Source organism: Phascolarctos cinereus, unplaced genomic scaffold (genome assembly GCF_003287225.1).
Source record: "Phascolarctos cinereus isolate Bilbo 61053 unplaced genomic scaffold, phaCin_HiC Scaffold_3;HRSCAF=262, whole genome shotgun sequence".
Lineage (NCBI taxonomy): Eukaryota > Metazoa > Chordata > Mammalia > Diprotodontia > Phascolarctidae > Phascolarctos > Phascolarctos cinereus.
In genome coordinates, this window is record NW_027555736.1 from 143,468,537 (window position 1) to 143,495,300 (window position 26,764).

A 26,764-nucleotide genomic window follows, 5' to 3' on the forward strand; every position below is an offset into this window, starting at 1 on the left:
TTTCTTTCAGTACGGGGGGAGTGTTAAGTGTGGTCAGCCTCCTCTAAACTTCGGCATACTCGGATTGCCCGACCCTAGTCATTCCTTCTAGTTTGGGCGCTTCGTTAGAACGTAAGCTCGGAGAGGGCAGGCATGCCTATCTGCGCTCCCGGCGTCCTCTTAGGCAGCTGGGCTAGTATCCAACCGAAAAGACTGGAACCCATGAGTACGATTCTCTATGCCCCTAAGCTTCTCTGGAGCTGAGGGTTGGGCACCCCCAAGGCAGACTCCAGCCCTAGGTAGCTTTCCGCTGGCTGGCCCCACTTTCTTCTAGCCAAGAGAAGGGAACCTCTGGGCCGGGGAGAGGGGAGGGGGAGGGGCCCAGGTGGGGGCGGAACCTGGCGGGGCGGGGCCATCTCTGAGTCTAGCCCTGGAGCGAGCGTTGGTCGGTCCTGAGCCGGAGTCTGAGCTCCTGCAGTCTCCGAGCACCGGGGCTAAAGGCGGGTTTGGGTTAGGGATGCTACAAGTACACATTCCTTCCGTGGGGCCGGAGGCAGCGGAGCCCGAGAGGAGCCTGGAGAAAGGACACATGGTGAGTGTTCGGATGGGTGCTCCCCCTGGAAAACGGGTCCTAGAGTTCCTCGATGGGGGATTTCAAAGCGTCAGGCATAAGACCGACAGCGTTCGTTATACTGGGACGGAAGGAAACCCTGGGCGGGGGCATTGGCTGTAACGGGAAAGGGAGACTTGGGCGGGAGCTGTGGGGAGGCTCTCGAGCTCGTTTCATGTCGAGTTTCTCTCCCTCTGCCAGGCAAGTCTGGGGACTTTATCCCCCTCCCATCTTTCTTCTGGATGTTAATTAAGAGGCAGGGGTTGGGGGTCAAAAGGTAGAGATTTTCCCCGCCCACCTCCCCTAGCGAGGTTAGCAGCATTTAGCTACATCTCAGCGAACTAGGGAAATGGCGGGGGGTGGGTGGGGGGGATGGGGGTTGGGGTTGTGTTAGTCTTCTAACCTTGTAATTGGTGAACTTTGCCCTGGAGGTCAGAGGGGATTGCATCTGACTCCTTCACCACTACCCCCCCCAGCCCCCTCGACCTAGATTACTAGGAGGGGGAGAGGAAGAAGAGGTGAGCAGTCCTGTATTAGTATCCTCGGAGATCCCCTAGAGCCGGGGCAGTTCTGAAAGGGCCTTTGTGCGGGGCGATGCTCAGCTGCTCAAATTGGCTTCTAGGAGAGGGTTGGAATCGGTTCTTCTTTTGGCTGCTCAGGGGTAGGAAGAGAAGAGAGAAGCAGTGGAGACCCTCTAGTTCTACCTGGCCATTCCTTTACAGGCTTACTTTTGCCCTGAATTGGCCAGGACTTGGGTGGCTCACTTGTTCTCATTCCCTACCGTTTACCCCTCCCTTTAGGTGTTCAGGGTGGAGGTCCTCTACAACGGGAGAAGGCACACAATTCATCGGCGCTATAGCGAATTCCATGCCCTGCACAAACAGGTGAGAAGTAGGTAGTGCCTGTTCCCTGGGATATGGAGAGAGCTGAGTAACATGGGATACCTATTTCTATTCTACCTAGGGCAAAAGCCAGCCCTCCCCAGGGCTGGTAGCCCAAGTTACACATCTGAGTTCCATCTTTCCTTCAAATCACTGGTCCCTCACAGGGTGGAAAGGGGAAGGGGGATGGGGGAGAACAATGGGAGAATACCTGTGTGATGGCAAATCAAGGTGTACTGGAATCTATGAAAAAATCTGGTTTTTTAGATTATTCTGTACCTGACTTTCCGTGTACTCGGCTAAGGTTTAGTCTGAATTTACCACTCCCCTTTGGAACCTATCCAGAAGAGGCAAAGTATTGGAGAGGTTGCGGTTAAAGTAAGGGAACAGGAGTTGGAACTAGGGGCCCCAGTTCTTGGCAGAATTGGGAGCTCTAAGCAGGTTTCTTATGGCTTTGGACAGATTAAGAAGTCTTGCAAAGTGCCGGACTTTCCCCCCAAACGCGTGCCTAACTGGAGGCCTAAGGTTCTGGAGCAGCGAAGACAGGGATTAGAGGCATATATCCAGGTGAGAAAGGCTTCTTTTTTCTAGAGACTAACTTCAGGTCTCAATAGGAAATCTTTTGTGAGGTATCTTTCACTACAGGGATGTATATCTGTTGTACTCATAGTTGTGACGATGTGTAGCCTGTCAGTAACACAGCATTGCATGTGTGCCTGTGTATACTTGGCTGTCCTTCCTGTCTGAGCCTTACCTGGAATCCACTCCTTCCTCACCTCTCTTGGGATTCCAGATTTCCTTCATGACTCACTTCTTCTAAAGAAGTACCTCCTTCTTCTAAAGGTTTTTCTGACACCATCACCTCAGTTACAGATGCCCTCACATAACTTTGTGTTTTTTTCTTTTTAAAAACATATTATGTATATAGTTAGGTCTTTCTCATTAGAATGTAAGTTCCTTGAGGGCAGGGATTGTCTTCTTAGCTCCAATGCATTAGCACAGTATCCTGTACACAGTAAGTATTTAACAAGTGTCTGTTGACTGTGCTTCCCAGGGTGTCCTGTATCTCAATCAAGAAGTCCCAAAGGAGGTGCTGGAATTCCTGAAACTTCGACATTTCCCTTCAGACCCTAAGGCCAGCAGTATGGAGTGAGTGGATACTGGAAGCTTAAGGGTGGGAATTGAGAAGGGTCCTCTGGTATGTCTTCAGCTAGTACCTTAACGACATCAGTGGAGATCTGGGGCCTAAGAAGGCAGGTAAAAGCTGGCCTTCGGGGACCTGCCCAAATCTGTGCCTGGCTTTTTCTGTGGTTTTTGTTGCCCTCCCTCCTCTTAACATTGATCAAATAATATTCCTTCTGTCACATAACTGATTCTTACTCCTGGCACTGGTATTCTTCCAGGTGGACTCTTAGCCTTAAAATTTCCTCCCATTCACTTTTTTTTTTAAGGCAGTGGGGTTAAATGACTTGCCCCAGGGTCACACAGCTAGTGTTATGTATCTGAGACTGGATTTGAACTCAGGTCCTCCTGAATCCAGGGCCACTGTTCTATCCACTGCACCACCTAGCTGCCTCCCTCCCATTCACTCTTAAGCTCGCCAGCAGCTGAACTAGTAAATAAGTTGGTTTTAATTAGAAGCAGGGGTCCCTAGAGGCCATAGGCTGTCCTGGTTGTCTCTATCCCCATCCTCAGACTCCTCTCCCCGGAGAGCTGCTGGGGCTTTTCCTGGTTCAGGTGCTACTCAGAGGGGCTGGCAGCACTCATTCATGGGCCTCTTCTTCCTTTCAGTTTACTGGGTGAGTTCATACCCAGCAACAGCATTCAAGTTAGAAAGCTCAGCTGAGTCCTCTTAGCCCTTGATCTGCTTCTCTGCCCAGGGACTCCGGTCTCACTGAGGGACCTGCTGCCCCCTTGTGGTTACATGCTTCAATCAGTGTGGGTATTCCCTCTGATGGTACCTTGCCTGTCGTAAGCATCAGACTTAAAGCTTGAAGGAATCTTCCTTAGGTCATCAAGACCCAAAAAGAAGTGATTTGCTCAGTCACAAAGGTGACAGAGCTGAGGCCTCTACAGCCAACAATTTCCCCCCATACCATACTTGGTATTATGCAATTTTTTATACTCTCCCATAAATTCTCTGGAGCAACTGTATAAGAATGCAAAGTCCCTAGCATCTTGTTTGGTGTCCTTGATTCCTAGGGTCCTATTCCAACTGCACATATGTTCTTGGTGGCCAGCTCTCCTGTTCAAGGCATCCTAAATCCCAAGCACAAATGGGGCTTTGTGGAGTAGTTAGATCTGACCAACCTCTTTTCTCTGTAGTGCTCAGCTATCCCACAGACCAGTCCTGAACTTCCACAGGGATCCATACGTTCAAAGCCCTCCTCTAGGTAAGTAAAACGTCAAGAGCTGTGAAGATGTAGTCATTCTGAAGCCTGTACGATCAGTACTGGTACCGAGCAGGAACAGAGGACATCCCTGCATCTCATTTGGCCTGACAGCTGACCTAAACCAGAGAAAGCTGTGGCAGCAGTGAGCACAGTCCCTAGAACCAGGCTCATTTTAAATGAATGCATCACACAGGTGGCATGGTTCCACTCCCCAAGGCTCCTGGGGGTACCACACATGCCTGACTCCTCTTCTGAGGCTGTCAGCAGTTCCAACTTGAGAGCCAGTGAGTGAAGAGCATCATCATTAAGGATAGATTAAGAAGATTGACTTGGTGTTCCTTTGTAGCTCCCCACATCTGGCCTGGCTGATGCTCAAAGCAGAGTAAGACTGCTGTAGGCTCCTGCTTGGGAGCTGATTCTCACCCTTTCAGTTGGGGCTAACAAAAACGCTTTCCTCAGGAAGGATAGTGAGAGGACAAGAGGACAACATGGGATTGCAGTGTAAGCACATTTACACTACAGAATTAGTAGCCAACATCTTTGCTCCCTCCTACTCAGCCTGGATTTTTTTCCCCCTCTTTTAGAGCCAATCCCCAACATGGTGGTGAACGGTGTGCTGCAGGGCTTCTATGGCTGCAGTGGTTGCCCCACCATGGCCCAGCTGAAGGACCCCTATCTCACACCACCTTTACTACAGCCCGGGCCCTGAAGGGAACAGATCATCCCCACCAGCTGTGCTGTCAACCAGACCACTCTTTCTTGCAGCACCCTGACCCTTGGCCAAGGAGACCACAAGCTCAAAGCTGAACTCTTCTGACAGGACACAACTCGCACTAACATTAAGTTTGGCAGGCCCCTGTTCCACCTTCAATTCTCCAACTGTAACCCTAATTGATGTGCAAATGCTGAGGGACACGAACACCTGTCCCCCTCGAGACTGGAAGAACACAGAATAAAAGGAGAGTCTCTTTTAGGGATGAGCCCAAAGAAAACAAAGAATGGGCTGTTTATATTGGAGCTTTGAAAGGAACCACAGTGAGAAAAAAGCAAGGGCTTAGGCATTATACAGGGTGAGAGGATGGAGGTGAGAATGAGGTTGGATGCTGAGCAGTGAAGCAGAAGCTCCACTCTTTGGAAGTGAAGTTGCTAGACAGTGTAAGGGAAAGAGCGAGGACTAGAAGGTATCCTCTTGCCCAGCAGCCACTGGTCCAGGTCTAGTTTAGCCCAGGGCAGGAATAGCTCTCTGCTCTGCTTGCACAGGCATCCAACGAAGGGCAGAAGAGAAGGGGAGAAAGGGCAAAGGAAGGTACCTAGTTCTATAGGAAAGAAGCCCTGCTCTTCCCTCAGGGGGGAGAGAAGGCGATCTAGGTTGGGCTAAGATTAGATGCTTATTAAGGGCAAGGGATGAACCCAGCCCACTCGCTTTCTATAAAAAAAAAAGTTTTCTTCTTTATTGGCATGTGTTTCTTTACAAAACTGGGGCTGAGGGGCTGTGGAATGTGAGGATGGATTCTGGGTCAGCTCAGTCAGATGTCAGCACCACAGGCTGTACTAGGAGCCCAGGGCTGGAACAGGGACCAGACTAGGCTTCAGTCCCCAGAGAGGGGAGAGCTTCCTGCACAGCCTATATAGCAGGTCTCCAAGGGACCCTACTCCTTGGCAATGGCAAAAGGCTTGTCCACTTCAATTGTGCCACAGTCAGCTATTGTCACATCCTTCAGGGGCTTGTCCCGCCCATCTGTCTTGGTGTTTTCCACCTTTCGTACCACGTCCTGATAAATGAAAAAAGAAAAAAATGAGAAGGGGAAAGAAGGGGAAGTCAGGGTTAGTGTCATCAAATACAGTATGATCTAGTCCAGACAACTGATCTCTAGACAGAATGAAATAATGCCGCTGCTGAGCTTCTATCCAAAGGGTCAAGTAAGAACATGGATGTTGTGGCTTTAAACCAAAACTTTCCATTATCCTGCTACCAAGCTTTGGTGACTTGTGCAGCACATTCCTACTATGTACCACTTTATTATCCCATATTTCTAGGCAGAGGAGGAAGCAGGCACTTTGGTAAGAAGAGGAAGAATCTGTTCTTTCTTCACCATACTATACCCTAGGTTGGCTTAGAGCCTGGCAAAGGTTGCAGGGTTTGAGGTTAAGGAGAAGGGTTCAAGGCATATGCTAACATAAGCAATCTGAGTCACGACCAAGAGTGACAGCTCACACAGTAATTCAGGGGCTATAAGGCTACATGTCTCCAGCAGTGCAGGAGGATGGCCTAAGTTCCACCTAGGCAGTCTTACTCTGCTTTCTCCCACTTGTAGTCTCTTTATGGTAATAGAAGCATAGCATCCAGCCAGGCAGGGCCAAGGATGGCCATGTTTGGGTTTGTCCACAAAGATAACGAATGAGGAGATGGAGCCCCTTGTGCCCAGCTCCCGCCACCTACCATTCCTTCTAGAACTTTGCCAAACACCACATGTTTGCCATCCAGCCATGGCGTTTTGACAGTGGTGATGAAGAACTGGGAGCCATTGGTGTCCTTGCCAGCATTGGCCATGCTCACCCAGCCCGGACCATAGTGCTTCAGCTTAAAGTTCTCATCAGGGAAGCGATCGCCATAGATGCTCTTTCCTACAAATTAAAGCACAGCCTGGGTTAGAGTGGAAAAGCAAATGTGAAACTTGGGTACAAGAGGCAGAGACACTTTTGTATATGTAGAACACCTAAAGCAAGCTTGATATGAAAGAACTGGGACAGAAAGTAGTTACTTTCCCTGGAACTATTATCAAATCTCACTGAATACTGAAAAACATAAATGACAAAATGTTTATGGAAATATAATAAGAGGTACAGTAAATATATGGGTTAAGCTGTTAATTAAGCTTAAGAGAGAATGAAAGGAAGAAAGGACATATATATGGGAGAAAAGATTTGGAATGAAATTAGGAGCAAGGAAATCTTTAAGAGATGAACTTCTGCAAACCATGCCCTCCCTGACACTCCAGTATAGAGCAACAGCAGTGCAAAGAGCAGGCAGGTGGAGAAAGGCTTTGGTGGGAAGCAAAGATGACCAAGACTGCTGGGAAGCAAAGATGACCAAGACTGCTAAGTTTTTGTTAAGTTCAGCTGCTAGAAGGTTAGGGAGAGGGAAAACAAACAAAACATCTCACACTAAGATTTAAAACAGGGGAAGGGGGGAAATGAGAAGAGATGTGTTTTCTTACCTACACCATTACCCTGGCATTGAACAGCCAGGAGGACTGAACGAGGAGTTCTGCTGTATAAATGGGCCTAACGTTTCTTCGTGACCCTGGCCTATTGCTCCATTTTCCCTAGTGGGTTTTAACTCTGGCACTGTCCCTTTTCCCTTTAATTCCTATCTACTCCTTACATCGATTTCCCCTTATCATTATTATTATTATTATTATTATTTTGGCAATCGGGGTTAAGTGACTTGCCCAGGGTCACCCAGCTAGTAAGTGTCAAGTGTTTGGTCTGAGGCTGGATTTGAACTCAGGTCCTCCTGACTTCAGGGCCAGTGTTCTATCCACTGCACCACCTAGCTGCCCCAATTTTCCCTTATTGAAGGCTTTAAGAAGGTTCCTGCTGAATGAAAAATGGCTAAACACATGATAGCACAAAATGTAATGAAAAAAATCACTGCACTATAAAACAATGAGAAATTCAAAGAAAAATGGGAAGACTTGTATGAACTGATATAACTGATACAGATCAAAGAAAGCTGAACTATTAGGGTACTACTTTGACTACAATAATACACATGGAAACTGAACAGCAGTACCCAGTACTCATTCTAATAGGCAGATCAAGAAACATCTCTTTGCTCTGCGGAAAGGCAGAAGGGGTGGTGGTAACAGATTGCTATGGATACTGTCACCTACACTAAGAGATACAGTTACTTTGTTGGTTGATTATGGTTGATTTTTCTTTGTTATAACGGAACATACTGGTGCAGGAAAGGGAGAATATTGGAAAATGACTGATATTTAAAAAAAGTCTAATAACTTTTAAAAATCCATAACTTCTTGAAAGAAAGCAGTCTATATCTAATGCTTCTATTTGTTTAATCATACATCCATACACTCCTCAATCCCTGGTTGTGAAGAGGATTTGGAACCAGAGGATGTGGGTTCAAAGTCTAGAATTGGAAGTGATGCAAAGTGAAGTGAACAGAACCAGGAGAACATTGTACAGTACACAGTAACAGCAATATTGTTTGATGAAGAACCATGAATGACTTAGCTATTCTCAGCAATACAATGATCCAAGAAAATCTCAAAGGACTAATGCTGAAGCATACCATCTGCCTCCAGAGAAAGAGCTGATATTGACTGAATACAGACTGAAGGATGCTATTTTTCACTTTCATTTTTAAAAATTCAAGTCTTCCTGAACAAAATAACTAATATGGAAATGTTTTATATAACTGCACATGTATAAACTATATCTGATTGTTTACTGTCTTGGAGGGGGGAAGGGAGGGATAGAATTTACAACTCAGAACTTTAAATAAAAATGTTAAAAAAATTTTGGAAAAAAATGTTCGGAATCACCATTCATTGTTTGTGTGATCCTTGATTAAGTCACTTAACTGATCAAAGCCTCAAGTTTCCTTACCTAAAAAATGAAGGGGCTGGTCTAAGATGTTTTCTCTAGTCCCTTATACCTCTCTCACTTTAAAAATTATTAATCTCACCCTGTCTCCCACTTTTATAATCTTCTAGGCTTGGATGACCAAATACCACCCTTGGTCTTTCTCACTGGCCCTCCTCTTTTGTGAAGATATTATTTATTCGCACAGCTTCAACTATCATCCATTCTTGGCAGATGATTCCCCCAGTTATTACTTATCTTCAAATCTGATCTTCCTTCTTAGTGTCATATAGACATAACAAATTCAATATGTCACAAAATAAATAGATCCATCTTCTGTCACCTGCTTCTTCTCACTTCCTTATTTTCTGCCACTTCATGCAACACCCTATGTTGAAAACCTTGGTCTTATCGTTGGATTTGGGTGGTCGAAATAAATTGTCAGGTTCAGTGTTTTCTCTGTAATTTTTATGGAATCCATCCCCTAAAGCCCACATCACCACTTATTTGAACAAAGGAAATGGGCAGTCTCTCCTCTAATCGAGCCGTCACACAAAGCTATCATGTTATCTTGCTGCACATACCTGCTCTCTCTTCAGCTCCAGAAGCTCCTTCTTCCCCAGTATAAGTTCAGACTTCTTGTTCTGCCATACAAGGTGCTACACAAACTTTTTTATCCATACTGTCTCAGGCTCTACTCCATGTGTACTTTGCTGCAGTCAAACTAGCTGAATTGACTGGAGAAGGCCTTTCCTCTCTCTGCCTTTGTTCCCTACCCTAGAATGTTTCTTCCTCCCTCATGCCAATCCCAGCCCCTCACCTGCCAGTTAAAATTTTACCCTGCCACTGAGCTCCAATTCAAAACGCTCCCTTCTCCTAGGTTTCCCTTCCCCACAGTAGCTGGTCTGTACTTCTCATACCCTTGCCATGTGCCATTGTGTACTGGAGTTGGTGTATTCCTATGCCATGTTATGTGCTTCATGAAGACAGAAATATTGTCCATCTTCATCTCACATGTTAGCAAAATGCCAGGCAGGAAGCACTGTGGTGCTAAATAACTGTTTTAAAGGCTTTTGATATCCTCTTCCCAAGACAGTATCTTCATTCTTGACCTTTCAAGCTCCCATTTTGCATTTTAAACTGCCTGGTGAACATCTGGAGGTTCTACACTCAGTATGTTCCAAACTTTACAAACTGTAGCCACTTGTAACTTTCCAATTTCTCTTCCTGGTTATCACCATTTACCCGGTCTCAAAACTTATCTTTGTTTCTATCTTCTCTCTTGACCTTATAAAATACCATATTTTACCACATAATTGTTGCAGATTTTATGCCAATTATTTTTTTTGCAAAAAGTAGGGTGCGACCATTATGTGAAGTTTTTTTTTTTAATTGTTCTGGTATTACTTAAAAAGCATTTGTTACTAAATTGTCTTTGATGCAAGATTAGGATGCATGGAATATTCATGAATACACACTAAAATTGAACACTGACAATGCTCATGCACTGAGAATTCTAGGCTCGAAGTTTGCAATGTGTGAGAAATAAATGCCTATCCATATGCCACTGGTGAATACATTGGTACTCTGTTTACCTTTTAAGTGACATGATGAACAGAATTGTACCACACAGTGATTATGTGATGAAAGGTTATAAAACAATTTTTGGACTGAAAAAACAGGGTGCAATGATTATATGGTAGCAACAATTATGTGGTAAAATACAGTAATAATAATCCAGATCCTTTCAACATTTTCATTCAAGCTTCAAAATAATATTGTGAGGAGGATAATATATCTTTATTTCACAGATGAGGAAGCTGAGTAAGAGATTAGGTGACTTAACTATGACTTAACATCTGTTAGGTGTCAAAAGTGACATTTAATCTAGATGTTCACAAATATTTGTCAATTATTCTTCTGCAATGCTTTTGAAATCTATTTTTCCCTTTTTCATTCCCAATGCTACCATGCAATTTCAAACCAATCATTACTTTTATACCTGGAGTAGTACAGATGCTTCCTTAATTAGTTTCCAAAACTCTAGTCTCTTATTACTTCCAGTTTTATCCATACACCACCAATCATCCTAAGACACAACTTTGATTATGATCATTATACGATTAAAACACTGACGATTCTTCAACTGTTCATTGAAAAACAATCCAATCTAATAAGCTCTGCAATCAGATCAAGGGTACCTCTTCTGGCTACCTCTCAAGGGCACCACCCCTGTTCTAACACCTAAATTACAACCTCCATGCCATCTTTTCACCCACACCACCTATCAATCAGTTGCAAATTTTGTCTTTTGTATCTCGACATCATCTCCTGGATCCATGCCTTTCTACTTGAAGTCAGTCACTACCCAAGTCCAAGCTCTCATCACTTTTTGCCTTGATTACTGCAACAGCCTCTCACCCAGTCTCTCTCCACTCCATCATCTACACAGAAATCACATGAAAGTGATTTTCCAAAAGTACAAATCTTACCATGTTATCCCCTTGCTCAAACTCCAGAGGCTATTTTCAGAATCAAACACTGACTTTTCTGACACTCAAGATTCTTCATAAACCAGCCCCTTCCTACCCTTCCAATCACATATGCTACTCCCCTCCACAAGCATTATGACTCAACTATGTTCCTAGTTGCTACTCACCATCCCTTGCCCAGAGGTGTTGTTTGTTATGTATATGTACGTGTTTGTCACCCCACCCCCACAGAATGAAAGCTGCTTGCAATTTGATTTTTGTCTTTGTATCCCCAATGCCAAATACAGTACCTGGCACATAGTAGACTCTTAATACCTGCTGATGCTTATCTCCAATTACATGAATCCTTCCATCTAGCCAAATTGGTCTCACCTCCCAATCACTGTTTTTACTGCTTCTGTATTTTTGGTTTACACCATGAAGGGCCCCTCCTCATCTTCCCTCCCCTCAACTAGACTCAAGGCCCATTTCTTCTCTAAGCACCACTGTCTTTCCCCATACCTACTGTGAATAAAAATAATTTGTCAATCTCATACTCACAGCTCATCTAATAATTTCTGCAACTACTAAAATAGCTAAATTAATTTTTCATGTGGTATGTCGTTTCCCAATTAGATTGTAAGCTCCTTCAGATAAGTACTATTTTAAAGGTCTAAGAGAGCCTAGCACATGCACTGTCCGTAGGAGATGCTCAATAAATTTGATTATTTTTTCTGGGGTGAGAGGTGGTTGAGAGGGAAGAGAGAGAGATCTTAAATTGCATGCAAAATATCTTTTTGGAGACACAGAATTTTTTCAAATGCATCAGGGATTAAAAAAGCTTGGGAAACAGTTAAGTTTTAAAGATTAGGCTACGAGATTATAATATACATAAATGTCCCCCAGTCATAACAAGATGAGGTATAATTCTAATGTGTCAATTCTGGGGCGCCCTATGTGAATGTCTTAAACGCTATTCTTTGTCACATACTCTTCTCAGTTAGCTCTACAGGAATTCTGATGCTATTCCCCAATAATAACCCCCACCCCTTTTAAACAAGCCTGCTTATGATTTACTACATTCATCTAGGATTCTCCATGAAATACTCAGACATCGAACTCATCTGCTATGCTGGAAGCAGCTAATTAGCAAGCTGCTATAAGGCCTAGATTAGCATTTCTGCTGACTGTGAGAGATAGTCTTATGCCATTTTCCCCTATCCCTGCTGGATTCCTGTAGGATAAAAAAAGCATGGCTGGCCCCAGTGGAGGCAAGTGTATATCTATCGGGAACTGGGGAAAAAAGATATATAACCTCTTTTACAAAATCTTGCCCAATACTCCCACAGTGAGCAGCAGCAACAATCTCTTTTCTCAGAGAAGCCAAACCCAAAGTTCAGGTTCGATATTACCTCCTGTGCCATCACCCCGGGTGAAGTCTCCACCTTGAATCATGAAGTCCTTGATCACACGATGAAATTTGCTGCCCTTGAAGCCAAATCCTTTCTGGAAAAAAAGGATGTAAAGTAAGGGATCTGCAAGAGACAATAAGTCCACAAGCATAGCAGATGTAGAGAAGCCCCTTGCAGGCAATCCCAGCCCCATGTTGCTAGATGCTGTGCTGAGGAGCAAGCAGGCTTAGTGCTGCCAGGCCAATCTATGAAGGGTCCAGGGTAGACTCTTCTCTACTGGCACTGCTCAGAAAGACCAATTTTATTTCTGGGCATTGCTGAGGAACTTAAGAGTCCCTCATTTTACATCATATTCTCTTGTTATGATGAGAGCCAGGGAGGCAAATAAACAATAAACAAATATGGCAAATAAGTTAGAATGTCCCCCCCTTCAAAGAGGTGGCACTAGCTTCCTTGCAGCTTAAAAACCTTGGGCCCATCACTCTCCTGGGATCAAGTCCCAGCCACTTACCTCTCCTGTGGCCAAAGCCACAAAATTGTCCACTGTCTTTGGAGTTGTCTTCCCAAAGAGACCGATGACAACTCGGCCTACATCTTCATCACCAATTCGTAGATCAAAATATACCTGAAACAGACAGATTATTATAAGCATTATTAGCCTTTTCGCCCCTTTTATTCTTTCCTTGAGCTTTGAGGCAAAGTTCTTGGTAGGGAACTGAAGGTGTGCCCACTGGTTACAAATATAAGTGAATGAGAGTAATGTCTTGACTCTTATTTGCCTCACTAGGTCAGGGCCAAGTTACTCTTCAGCAGTGGTTCTCAAATTATGATTGAAGGACCAAAGGGAATTTCTGAGACCCTTTTAGGGGTTCTTCAAGCTTAAAACTATTTTCAAAACAATACTAAGGCCTTATTTCCTATTAAAATACTCCTTTTTCCAACTCTGTATCTATGTGAGGCCAGATTTTCTTCATATATTTCAACCCAAACAACATATTACAATAAACAATGCAGATGCAAATAAAACATTATTTATGTTAACATGTGATAGATGGATTGTCATTTTAAATATCTTAAAATTTTACCAATCTTAATTTTGAATATAGTAAACACCGATATATATAACTCACATTTTAAAAAAACCAGCTTTTTGGGGGTCTTCAATGATTTCTGAGGGTATAAAATGAGTCCTGAGACCGAAAAAGTTTGGGAACCATTGCTCTACAGTAAGGAAGGGAAAGGCAACCACAAGCCCCCTAAGAGCTCAAAAGCACTTTCAAACCGTGCTTATATATAACTTCTGAATTTAAGATGTCTACTATCATCTGCTAGCTTGGGAGTTACGAATAAAAAGGCAAGTTAGTAATTGTGGGACAGGGAAGGGGGAAAAATCATCCCAAATTAATTAAGTCATTTTCTCGAAGCACTGAGAACGAGCAAGGTCAATGTCATAAACTGGTCCTATTTCAGTCTGAGACTGGGGCCTGGTTCGGCCATTTGCACGGGTACAGAGGGTTGCTGCTCGTCCCTGGTGGCAGGGACCCCACGATTAGTGGGCTGGGTGCAAACACGCCGGGGGCCTCTGGGGAGGCGGATCTACTCTCAAACTGGCCTCCGAAAACCCGAGCTCGGGGTCCGTGTTTCCCTGGGATGCTTCAGCCCGCACATGACCTGGGGGCTCCTCCCTCCCTAGGCCTCCCCCAAGGAGCCTCCCACCCCCCCCGCCGCCGCCGCCGCCCACCGCCCGCCGCCCGCCGCCCATCCCCGCTCCGAAGGAGGGAATCCACCACAAGGGCCCCGGCCTCCGTCCGCCCGCTCTCGGGCAGGAGGGACTCCAGAGGCCGGATGAGGGAGCGCGGCCTCCCCGCCTGGCTCAGACCTTGGCGGTGACTTTGGGTCCCTTCTTTTTCTCGTCGGCCGCGGAGAATCCCGGCAAGAGCAAAAAAAGCACCGAGCCCAAGACGAAGGCGGCCACGACGAGCAGCTTCATGTTCCGCTCCGTCAGACGCAGCATCAAACCTGCGGGCGCGGCCGCGGCCTGGGGAACGCGGAGGCAGGAAGCGGGCGGGGCGGGGTGCCCACCCCTCCTCCGGCCGCCACCACAATACAGGGGAAATGGGGGAGCAGAGGTTTTCACTCCCGGGCTTCGAGGACCACAGACACAGGATCCCCCCCCGTCTGCCGGCGTCAGATAGAGAATCCCTCCGAGAGGCGGAGCCAAAGCTCTCGGAGCCCGCACCGGAGCGGACGCGGTCTCTTAGGTGGCTGCCACGTTCTCACTAGTTCATTGGGCTCCCCGGCTGGCCAACCCTGACAGCTCTCTACTGATACTCACCAATCGGAAAAATAACTGGGCAGGGAGGGACGAGAGGAGATAAAGAGACACTGTGATTGGACGACGCCTCAGCACAAAGGGAGACTCCTAGGCGGGCATGGAACCCTCCCTCCTTGCATAGGCGACCAGAGTCACCCTAGGCTGCTGGCTTGGGCGTGCACACTACCGGGGGATCGGATGGAAGCATTTATCACGTTGCATATGCAAAGCAGCAACCCCCTCTGTCACCAACCTCGGATTGCTACCAAACTACCAATAAGCCCTATGCAATTAGGCTTGCTGGCTTTTCCCTCAAACACAGATGACGTCCTTAGAAGGCTTATGTTGGACGATTGGTCGTTTGGGTTCATTTGTCTAATTTAAAGACAGGCAGTGGTCTTCATCCCCATTCCCCAGGCTCAATCACCCGTCACTGCACCTTTGTTCACACGTCTCTGGTCTTACAGTGCCCTACCCCGTCTCCTTGACTTTCTACTAACCATCCAAGGCACAGCTTGAATGTGCGTCTCAGAAGGATTTCAAATCCAGACGGCAAATTAAACATTCGTTCCACTGTATCCTAAATCCTTCAGGGAAGTTTTGCTTAAGAATGCTATTCTGGCGAGTAAAATGACTAGCAAAGTCCTCGTCTCTAATCTCCACGACCGGCTCCCTAATGATCAATTCAACAGGGCAGCAGGTTGGCAGGTACTCTCCTGCCTAGAAATGGTCAGAGGAAACTGAAGAACTGGAAATCTATGACAACTGAATGAAATCAAAATCTCCCTTAAGTGATCCTGGGTATGGCTTCGAGATGACTGTTCTGACCTTCATTAAGCATTCCTAGAAGAATGTTCTTTCCTTTTTATAGGGCAAAGAATTTCCACCATATTTCCACTTTTTCACATATTTTTGTTCTCTAATTTTGTGGGGGTTTTGTGTATGTTTTTTTCCTTCTCAACTGGCTCAATTTTGGACAGTTGCCCTCTTTTCTGGTACTCCAACCTCCGGTCCAACAGCACAGTACAGTCCTCCTTGAAGGCAGGAACTCTTCTTTTTATGAGTTTGTATCTATCTCCATTAACTAGCCCACAGTTCTTTGCACTTAAATAGGTGCTCAACAAGTGTCTGCTGAATTGAATTGCTGCTGACTGAATTATACATACAATGTCAAAAACTGCAGGGGATTTAGCAGGGGGATGGGTGAGAGATATACACACTTGCCACACTGAGAATGAGATTAATTCAGTCTTCAATAGTTGGAAGATATATGCACTGTCAAGATCTGGACTCATTCCTAAATTGTAGCTGAGCTAATGTAGCTACATTTTCACGGTCCTGAAAAGTGAAACTTAGTGTTTCCTACACTATTAACCTGGAGTTACAATGTATTAGCTACACCAGAGTTCAAAGGTCCTCTCTTCCACTTGATTCATACTAGATTCAATTTGTGCTGAGCCTCTTGGAACAGAGGACAATTCTTTTCTTATTCTCAAACCACAAGATGGACTTCATCTCCACTTTAGAAAAAAATGGCTCAGTGCAGCGGCCACTTCCCCACTCCAGCTTCTGGCTTCTCCTATCCTCCTCCCCCAAACCCAGCATTTTTATACTAATAGATGTTACCAACAAAAGGGATCTGAAACTCATGTAATATCCCAATCCGGAGAAAGCGTAAGATAGGACCTCAGGAAGAGAATAAGGCTTCACTCATAAGGAATGAAAAGACTAATGCCAGAGTCTCAGCAGCACCAGGGTTGGGGAGGAGTGGAAAACCTAAATCACACCAAGGCTGGTCCTGGCTTCAGTGTTAGTCCCTAGAAAGGTAAAAGGAGTGGGGGGGGGGGAGAGAAAGAAAAGAAAAACTAAATAGGACCAGCCTGAAAGGTAAGACATTTTATTTTACATACAAAAGGGTGCAAACTGAGTCCCTTCCCCTCCCAAAAGTGGGGAAGAGGTGTACTTTAAGATCACATTTGTATTTCTCCTGCTGCCCTAGGAAATGGGCAATTCAGAGACAAAGATATCAGGACCCATGTTCTCCAAAGAAAGCCACTCCCCCCTCGGAGGAGCTTTTCCCAGTGGTATATAAGCCCTTATCCCGGTAGAACCATTTCAAATACACTTTAAATTGACATTCATGTTAAAAAATACTACAAGTTTCATTTTCACAGCTGAGCTTCGAGACCAGTGCCAGGGTTTTATGAATAAAATATTGCATTACATATTTAAAATAAAAGATAAAAAACTCAAAAAGGCATTTAACAAGAATCAGACACATCCACGCAATATCAATTTAAAAAATGATTTCCACAGCTGATTTATACATTTTACAGTAAAAAAAAAGTTGCAATCGATATCCCCACATCCCCTCTTGAAAGTACAAGGGCAAAGGTTAAAGAAATAGACAAAATAATAATATAATAAATTATAGCTTGCAATATATCCAGTGGGAATTTGTGACTTAATATTATTTTCCATTGGGAGTTAGAATATTTTTTGGTATCATCTACATATTTTCTACTGTTACTCGTCTTTCTGTTCGACAAATGAGAATCTTTACCAGGATTAGCATGCTGCACTCATCTATCATTTGTTTTCTTCAGAGAATACTCAGAAACACAGTTTAGAGCAGCTTGAGCTGTAAGTAGGCAGGGTTAGGAAATACATACATACATACATACATACATACATACATACATACATACATACATACATACATACATACATACGCACACACACACATACACACACATGTCAGTATATAATTCCACCCCCTACCCCCAAGGAAATGGCTCATTTTCCTGAGACATTCCTAACAGACTGACAAACCTTTTAAAGGCTTTCTGTGCAAGAGATGACCTGGAATTTGGTCTAGAGCTCCAGAAGAGGAACACTGAAAAAGAAAAAGGTCACATGCACAATGGTGGGGTGGGGTAGAAGAATGCTGACTGTCAAGATCACCACATTCCTGGTATTTATTAGCAGTACCAGGGACACTTCTCTAATGTGACACCTTGCAGACAACGATGGCATCAGAAATTTTACTGGAGTGAAAAAAAAAATCTTGTTTAGATAACTGAGGTTTCTTTATAACAATGAGTTTGGTAAATCAAACTAGAAATACATGAAATACACATTCACTTTTTCCTCCATAGGCTGATCTATACACAAATACTGGAGCGGATTTCCTGGTTGATTTGGGAAAATATGCTTTCCACTGTCTATACTCAGTGGAATTTAAATCTACCTACTGTTTTGAGTACAATGGAGAAACCAGTTCTTTTGCACTCAGTTACCTGGAAATGGAGTTAAGGAAAACATACCAAGGTTTTAAGACTGCTTAATTAGTCAAATACATCAAAATTCCTACTTTGTGGTTAAAACACTGCTCAAAACTTCAAGTACCCTCAAAAGGGCCACATTTTCCTTTCCTTTAAAAAACAAAAGCAAAAACAAAATAAAAACAAAGTAATCACACTTTAGATTTCTAACTGATCCTTCGTGGTTAAGACCCTAGGAGTTGGGGGCCTAGGAGCCATCCATAAGGCTTCTATGCAGGTGACCAGGCCCTGGTTTGTCTGTGGATAAGCAGCTTCCTTCAAGGCAGTGCCTTTGTTTTTAAAGCACACACTGATGGCAGAAAGGGAGACCAAGGCAATCATTCCAACTCTGGACTCCTAGGCTTGGTCATATTCACCTTAGGTATGAAATGATCCCCTTAGGGTCAAATATCATGACTGACAGGAGTAGCAGCAGCAGCAGCAGCAGCAGCAGCAGCCCAGGAGCGAGACAATATTGGCCTTGGTGGATTCTAAAAGCTTCCCATGCTCCAAACCCAGGGAACCCTGGCCCAACTCCTGCTCTGACAATGGATACTACTCAGGCTGGCTAACCTGTATGGAAAATTGGCTTAAATGCAGGAAAAGGAGAGGCCTAGAAAAAGTGGTTAGGGGTAGTAGAAGAGGAACAAAGGAGGTCTAGAGTATGTGCATGCCTGGGCATAGAGGTACATCAGGGGGAAAAACAGACAAGTTCCTCTTGGGAGATACTCTGTTGGAAGCAATGCTTTTAAGAAATGCATGCCATGCTCACTGGGCAAAGAGAAGGGGTTATGTCTTACATTAAAAAAAAAATTAAGGCTGTGATCCTTAGTAACCACTTTGAAGTAATGTTCCAAGTGCTGCATATTCTTGGTGTTAAAAAGCAGTTACTAACACTGAGAATCAACACTGAATGAGCATTATATGTACTTTTCCATTTAGCTATATTGGAAGCTGCTTTAAAAGGAGATACCTTTTCTGGCTAATGGGCAGCAGATGCTTTAATGTATTTTCAAGTATACTGAGAATAAATAAGCAATCACTACTCACATGCTGGAATCCTCCATGGCTGTCTACTGAAGCTGTTGTTTTACTTGCCCCTGCATTAGTCAGCTCTCATGTGAGCCTAAAGCAGGCAGAAGAAATTCTTCTCTGTGAGCCCACCCAGCATACACACTCTCCCTTTCCCTGGCTCCCTTTGTCAGAGAGCAGTCAGATAATATTCCCTGAACCCACTACAAAAGCAAGCTGACTGCTAAGGGAGAAGCTGCTCAGTCTCCTGGGCTCTAGTGCAGGGATCTTGCCTCTTCCAGCACTTTAAAATTAAGAGTCTGCCTGGTCTGTGGGAAGCTCCAGAGTAGATCTGAAGACAGGGCTAGTGGTGATGGAATGGCTCTTTCATGCTTAGGATGCAACACAGTTCCTAACTCTGCCCTGCTAATGGGGAAAATTCTCTTAAAACTTGGCCACAACAATGATAGGGCCATTTACCTGGTTCAGAGAGAACAGGTATAGCTGGGGAGTTTAGGACTAGGAAAGATGGTGGAATCCCAGTATGACCTCCATCTGTTTAGGATATAACTAACACCAATCTGCATATACTTAGGTGAGTTTCAACAGTATAGTATTATAGGATTAGCAGGAATAAACAAAGGGAGTTTCCTTAAGTTATAGAAAGATAAATGGTTTGGGGGGGGGGGGTTTGGTCAATCTCTGATGGCCAGAGAATAATCAAAACGACTTAAGAGTCTGAATTACTGCAGTATAGAATTAGATTAAAATCGACACTGCAAACAGTTTTGGAATTTCACACATTAAGAATTTCTTTCTAGAGGCCACAATATTAGAATATCACAGAGTTGGAGGGGAAGGAAGCCCTGTTTCATGAGTGGAGCTGTAGCTAGCTGTCTGCTAACTTGTCTGAGAACTCTTTCTCCAGCTATGCAGGGAAGGTTGTTCCTAATATTCATTGGAGGCAGGTCTCCCACAGTCAGTTTTTCATCAGAAGACCCTGTAACTCCTGAGTCTAGCTGCTTCTTCCAAGTGATAGCAGTGTGATACCACTGTAGCAGAGGCCCTGGGCAGACATGAAACATTACCAGGATGTTGGGGATCTGGCTCCTCATTTCTACAGCTCTTTCATGAAAGAAATCTCCAGAGGGCATCAGAGGAATAGGTCATTGGGAAGGAGCCCCTCCAGCTACTTAAATCCCACCCTTCAAGAGCTATTCCTTCAAAGAAAAACTATAAGACCCAAGAAAAGCCATAGACACATCTGCAGGTGGGTTTACCTGGTGGCCAGGCAAGGCTAGGACACTGCCTTTACTTTTTTTTTGGTGAGAGGCACTTGGTTAGGGTTGAGATTGCTAGGCCACACCAGGCTCTTCTAGGATGTGCCCCTTTTTCTAGAATTCTCCTGGGTGCCTTTTGGCAGACCCTTCTTTGGGAAGGGATAAGGAAGGAATAGTTAAAAGAATTGCATATGCACCAATTAAAAACCAGCACAAAGCCATATATAAGTCTTACAAACTGGGGTATAACCACCAGGTAACAGGGCAAGGAAGTGAAGTCCCAAACATTCAAAGTCTTCTGGGGGATATGGAGGAAACAGGGAGACTCCCTACTGCTCTGCATTTCACATATAGAAAGATTTCTTGCTAAAATTAACAAAAAGAAAAATCACAATTATTATTTGAGCTACACAAATAAAAAAGTCAGTGAAGCTAAACTCCCAGCCCAGGTCTTCCTGGAGCAGCTGGAGCCCCACTATGGCTCTAGCCAGCACTGCTTCTGCTCCATTCAAGTAAGGCAACAAGAGACTTGGTAGCAGAAAATGGCTAACTACTAGAAACTATCTCCACATCTGTAAGTTTAAGTTCAAAGGTACATCCAAAATCTGGAGACCAGGATTTTCATGTGATAAAAATCATAAGACCAAGGGATGCCACCTTCCTTCATAGAGAGCTCTCTCTTGCTCTTCTGCAGTAAGAGACTAAGACGGGAGAAGGGGAATATTTCCCTCCCCTTCATCCTTCCCAAAATAAGACCCTTCCCTGATAAAGAGAATTCCTCTGCCCCCTGCCAATCAGTCTAGGATGCTAGGCCAGAATCTTACCACTTTCTTATCACTGTCTGGACAAGCCACTGAACTCCAATGAAAATCTAGAATGAAAATACTAAATCTAGATTATGCCCTGTTCAAGCAGGAAGTGGAAGAGTTGAGCCCCTTCCCAGTGGTGTGTCAGCATGAAATGATGGTGTGCAGAGTATTTTGAGTGGAAGGAGACCTCGTTTCTTCATCATTCTACTTGGAAGGAATCTCTGTCCCCCCTCTAGCCTCACTGTCCCCACCCGTCCTACAGTTATCCCTGCTATAGAAATTGACAAAGTGATTTAAAATCTTTCTCTACAGTTCCCTTTTCCCAAGGTTTCCCAGAACCAAGCGATCTTGCCTTCCCCACTTATTCCAGGGTTTAATTTCTCGACACTGTTTCTCGCTGCTAGCTAGGTTTATTGACCTGCCTAGAGAGGTGTACATAGGCTCAGCTTACAGCAATGTGAGGCAGATCACATAGTCTACAGTCTGGCTGCGAGGGCAGCCTGGGAAGCAGACATGGTCTACGCCAGGCCTCATTTCAGCTGCTGACAAACATCCCCAGTTTCATTCCACGCTCAGAAGGCAAAGAACAAGTCCACTCCTTTCCTTGCCTTACTGGCTTTCCTCCTCTTTTTTTTTTCCTCCCACAGAAATGTGTGGTAGTGCTTATTTCAATTTTACCCCAAAGTCATCTGGAAGTCACAGTTATCTAGCCAGACAGGACCCATGCTGTGTGAGAAGCACAATTTCTTTTATTTATTTCCTGGTTGGTCATCTGCTTCTCTAGGATAATTCATTTACCCGAAGTCAGTCTTCAGTCCAACCTAGCTTGTCTTATGTGCATACAAGCGAGGGCCACTGAACTGTCAGGTCACGAGGCTCTGGGAGGGACATTCGACAGCTGAGAAGTAGGACTGGAAATTCAAGTATGGCTCCTTACAGACCTTGCCAATCTGAGTGAGATGATTCAGATGGCTTGAGGTTTGGCTTCTTTTCTTCTGAGTACTGAAGACCAAGATCCTTATGTTGAGAATGTTCTCTGGACCCACGTTTCTCCCTCAGTGGCTGCACTAGCCCCACTCCCTCCACAAAGAAAAAGTAAAACCCCAAAATAATCAGACACAATATGCATCTGCCATGTTATTAAAAAATTAAAAGTGCAATAAGGTCAATTTTTCTTTTTCCAAAACAATTTGCACTGTCCTATTACTGTTTAGAGAATAGCGCTTGTTCACCAAGAAAGCCAAGAACACCAACTCTACAGGGACAGCAGATTGCAAATTTCTCATAACTTGTGTGCCAGAGCGTAGCATCACAAGTAGGGAGGGAAAGAGGGAAGGAACCAGCATCCTATGCCCAGATCAGGGATCAGTGGCAGCACAGATGAACAAAAAGAGGAATTCTATTATGGGAGCCTGGAAGGTGGAGGAAATCTTTCTCCAACTCCAGGCTTGCCTTTCTCCCACTTGTTAGCTGCCTAACTCTGTCTGGGAAGGTCCTCTCATCCTACCTTTAGAATATAAAGCCTTTACTTATTAGTCTTTTCACTGGAGGAAGGAAAGGCAGAGCACAGGAGTAAACTGAGGAAGAGAATAGTAGTCAAGTTTTTGTGAATGACACCTTCACTGTAAACAATGGGAAGGAGAGTCAACTAGGCAGCCCCAAGTGCAAGCAGTGGTGGAGCCGCCGGGAGTCTGGATCCCACCAAGAGCCTCCGGCTTGGAATTAAGCGGTGAACCGATTCAGCACTGGCCAACCCCATGCTGGCTTCCTCTGGGGCATCTGTTTTCTTCTCTTTTTGGTTTTTGATCTCCACCCTCTCCTCTTCCGCTCTCCTCCCAGAGAGGAGTCCTTTCTAATGAGCAATGGCAGGAGCTGCAGGTGCAACTGAAGAGTCCCCAGGGCTTGGGGGAGGGGAGGGGACTCCTGGGAGGCACTGGTCACTTGTGGCGCTGGGCAGTCTTCTTCCTTTTCCTCTTAAAAAAACAGCAGCACCTGGAGCACAAAGGACAACACAAATCAGCTGACGGCCTGGAGCCACAACAAACACCTGCTACCCCTCTGACTTGTGAGTGATGGGCTTCTCTCCCCTCAACAATGGAGCCTGCCACATAGAGCATGCACGATGTGTGTCTGCTAGGAAATCTGAAGACATGGCTGCTCTGTCTCCATCTGAAATGACCCAATCTATTTACCCCCAACACTAATGAAAAGCAGGCCACCAAGTGCCAGAAACTTGGCGGGACGGGAGGCAAAGGCTTGTGCCCCATTCTAGCTCTCCTATAAAAACCTCTTTGCCTTTCTTTGCAACAGAATTAGGCCTGGGAATTTGCTGGGCTGCATCACAACACCCTGCTTGCATCTTTTCTCTGAACAGCAAAACTCTTCAGACTGGTTGCAAGGACCATCTATAGGCACTATTAGCAAGGAATGACGAGGCACACAAATCTCACTGAAAGCAGATGCTTGAAGCTCTTGCAGAATATAATGGACAACCGAGGACCTCTGGGTAGAGAGATCAGGAAAAGCTCCAGCTCAGAATGGGGGCCTTTGAGCATGCTACTAATAGTGAACAAAGAAAAAAAGGAAATAAGAACGCCTTAGTAACACTTTTTAAAATCTTTCAGGGATCACTGGTCTGACAACTAATTACTAAGTGACACTGAATAAGGCAAAATATAGCCTTCCCTAGACTTCAGCTGATGTTCCACATTGTGTTTAACAACTGGTCATGTTTAGGATTAAGGGTGAAACACCATACTGAGTTTAGGGCCAGCTTCCTTTGCCAAACCCTTGAGTGCCAACTGATGGTGTTGATCTTATGAGATACCCTTTGCCTGAGGCTCACTCCCAGCCCCTACTTCCTCTTTATTTCCTTGTTGCAGGTACAAAGAGGAAAGTCATTCTTGCAGTGAATGAAAAGTCCAGAAGTGGGATGGTGAGGGCAGTGGTGGGGCTGGTGAGGAGGCTCGTTCCAGGGTGGTGAAACACAGAAAATGAACATGTCAGGTGGGGAAAATAAAGGAAAGGAAAAATTACATTACAGATATAACTCAGACCTACTAGTAACTTAAAGAAAATCTTCAAGGGTAATTAAGGTTGGCTCTCTTAGGCTTTTAATTTTAGGTTTATTGCTCAGAACGTCTATGTTAATGGAATCAGATATCTGCTACTTCTTTCCCACCATTGTTAACTTCTTCTTAGCAGTTTAAGACCCCATTTTTCATTCAGACACCTTGGAAATAAAGGTCAAATGCAAATTTTCCTATAAAAGAGGACCTCATAATGCTCTGAACTGAGGCTGAACTCCCTAAAATTAGATCTCTTTGAAAGTTAAAAAGTACATATAAGTACATATTGAAAAATAATATTAAGGCTGCACTTTTATACAGGGGATTTTTGGAGGAAAAATGCATTTATATGTATTTATACATGTATGTATATATGTATCTATGTATACCAATTGGGGTTTCCACATAGGGACCCCAATTTAAAAACAAAACAAAACAAAAAAAAACACTTCAAGATTCCCTCCCCCAAAGGAACAGATACTCAAAACTTCAACAGAGAAAAATTCTTAGAATTGGAAATTAATAATTAATCAGAGTTAGTAACCATCTGAAGGTAAAAAAACTGGTAAGAACTCAACAGGATTTTAGAGTCCTTCCAAAAGGTTTTCTCCAAGTAGCATCAATGATGTTGTTTACTATTAATCAGTGATAGACAGTACAGCCTTCAGAAAATCGTGGATGCATACGCATTTAATAAGTGTTTTAAAATAATGACCAAACAACCTTTGATTACTTAATGCTTGGTCAATGTTGACTGTAATGTAAACTAAGTGTCAAAGGTGGAATGTGAGCAAATACTAGCATTTATTTTCTGGACTTAAAGTAACCATCCAATAGTTAGTTAAATAAAACAATTTAAGTTGCAAGGGGTTGATATTTTAACAGCTTTGTTAATTATGACTTTCAAGGAGATTAATTACATTTGGGTTAGTTTTCATCCTTTATGAAAAAAATAGTTCATAAATTATTTATCAGATCTCATCTAATTGGCACATCATGACCTAATGTTAGATGCTAAATCCAACTACCTGTAGAGGACAGTGGCATTGCTGACTCATTGAATTTTAATATATGGCTCTAAGGAGCTGGGATATGTTCAATCTAATTGATTTTGTCTATTTAATGAAGATGCAACATGCACCTTGTTTTTTTTATCTTTACTGGTTAGAATGCTGGACCTGGAGACAGGAGCCCTGAGTTCAAATCCAGCCTTGAATTCTTACTAGCTATGTGACCTTAAAGTGCAAGTCACTTAAAAAAAAACTGTCTGCCTCAGTTTCCTCATCTGTAAAATAAGGATAATAACAGCACCTACCTCCCAGGATTGTTGTGATCAAATGAGATACTTTAAAAAGCATTTGCAAATCTCAAAGTTCTACATAAGCATTATAATTATCGTCATCATCATCAACATCATCATCACCACCATCACCCATGGAAGACCACTCCCCACAGTCTGTTTTTCTCTTCCTTTCTTATTTTCTGTAGACATACCTACCAAAGGAGTTAATGAGGACAGTGGAAAAGTTCTACTTACTAGATATTATAATGACCAGATATCACTAAATCCATTTATGTAGGCATTACCACATCTCAGAAAAGAATGAGGAAGCTAGGTTTGATTCTCTCCACATCAATTCTCTGGGCCTCAAAGATCATACAAACAGCTTTTAGTTCCAAATAAGCCAAGCAGACTCCAAGCATCATCATCAATTGCAAGCTGAAATAAGCTTTTCCCCTAGTTTCCAAGCTTTGATTTAATGGAAAGAGGGATGGATCTGGAGTCATAGAAGTCCAAGAATCAAATCCTGACTCTTGTACTTATTGTCTGTGTCACTTAGGGTGAGTCACAGTTTATCTGGGCCTCAGTTTCTTCATTTGTCAAATAAGGGAAACGAGGTGGGTTCTAAGTTCCTCTCCAAAGCTCTCAATCTATAATTCTTTTTACTCACTCTATCAACTTCTACTCTCTCATGGGGACTGGGAATACTCCCCACAGCTTGTCTCCTCCTTACCTATCCAAATCCTTCAACATCTAGCTCCAGTGTCAGTTCTTCTGTGACATCCCACTCAAACCAGTAGTCTCTCCCTTCCTCTGACATCCCATTGCACTTACTGTCTGGACCTTTCCTTTGGCACTTTTTCACTGCCTCATAGCATTGGTTGGCTTTTTATGTATACACATCTTTTCAACTGACTATAAGCTCCTCAAGGGGCAAGAAATATAAAATACCTTGCTTCTTTGTATATTCCTCAGCATCTAGCACAATGTTGTGCAAACAATAGGTACTCAAAAATATTTGCTTATTTACTGATTCACGGAAATATGACTGACATCTCAAGGGAGAGACGGAACATGACAACGTCAGACTTACAAACATTTATCTACTCAAAAAAGAATAAGGGGCCAAATTCACTCATGGATGTCCCAGAATTAAAATTTCTACCTTCAAAACACCCCATTTTTATATTTCATTATTATCCCCTCCCTTTCCCTTCAAGGGATTTTTTTCTTTCTATTTCCTGGCCAACATGGTGCTTCAGTTGGCTTGGTCAGTAAGGTTCAGGAGAGTATGCCCAGACTGGTCATTGAACACAGGCAGAA

The 26,764-nt window shown here is 43.9% G+C and overlaps 3 protein-coding genes across 4 annotated transcripts in view; 1 reads left to right on the forward strand and 2 right to left on the reverse strand.

Annotated features, from left to right (window-relative positions):
- The first annotated feature begins 393 nt into the window (after positions 1-393).
- SNX22 (sorting nexin 22) lies at positions 394-5,541 on the forward strand. Its single transcript, XM_020983822.2, has 6 exons — positions 394-571; positions 1,390-1,473; positions 1,933-2,037; positions 2,525-2,619; positions 3,796-3,863; positions 4,448-5,541. The coding sequence occupies exons 1-6, from the start codon at positions 497-499 to the stop codon at positions 4,570-4,572; spliced, it is 552 nt and encodes a 183-aa protein (XP_020839481.1). The 5' UTR covers positions 394-496; the 3' UTR covers positions 4,573-5,541.
- PPIB (peptidylprolyl isomerase B) lies at positions 5,295-14,484 on the reverse strand. Its single transcript, XM_020983808.2, has 5 exons — positions 14,234-14,484; positions 12,866-12,979; positions 12,355-12,448; positions 6,304-6,488; positions 5,295-5,635 (listed from the first exon to the last, which is right to left on the reverse strand). The coding sequence occupies exons 1-5, from the start codon at positions 14,366-14,368 to the stop codon at positions 5,513-5,515; spliced, it is 651 nt and encodes a 216-aa protein (XP_020839467.1). The 5' UTR covers positions 14,369-14,484; the 3' UTR covers positions 5,295-5,512.
- A 2,067-nt stretch (positions 14,485-16,551) lies between these two features.
- CSNK1G1 (casein kinase 1 gamma 1) overlaps positions 16,552-26,764 on the reverse strand; it is a 255,113-nt gene continuing 244,900 nt past the window's right edge. For both annotated transcript variants that reach the window (XM_020983772.2, XM_020983766.2), the window contains one exon: positions 16,552-23,083. In XM_020983772.2, coding sequence (XP_020839431.1) covers positions 23,029-23,083 — 55 coding nt within the window. In that variant the 3' untranslated portion in view covers positions 16,552-23,028. The remainder of the gene's footprint in view (positions 23,084-26,764) is intronic.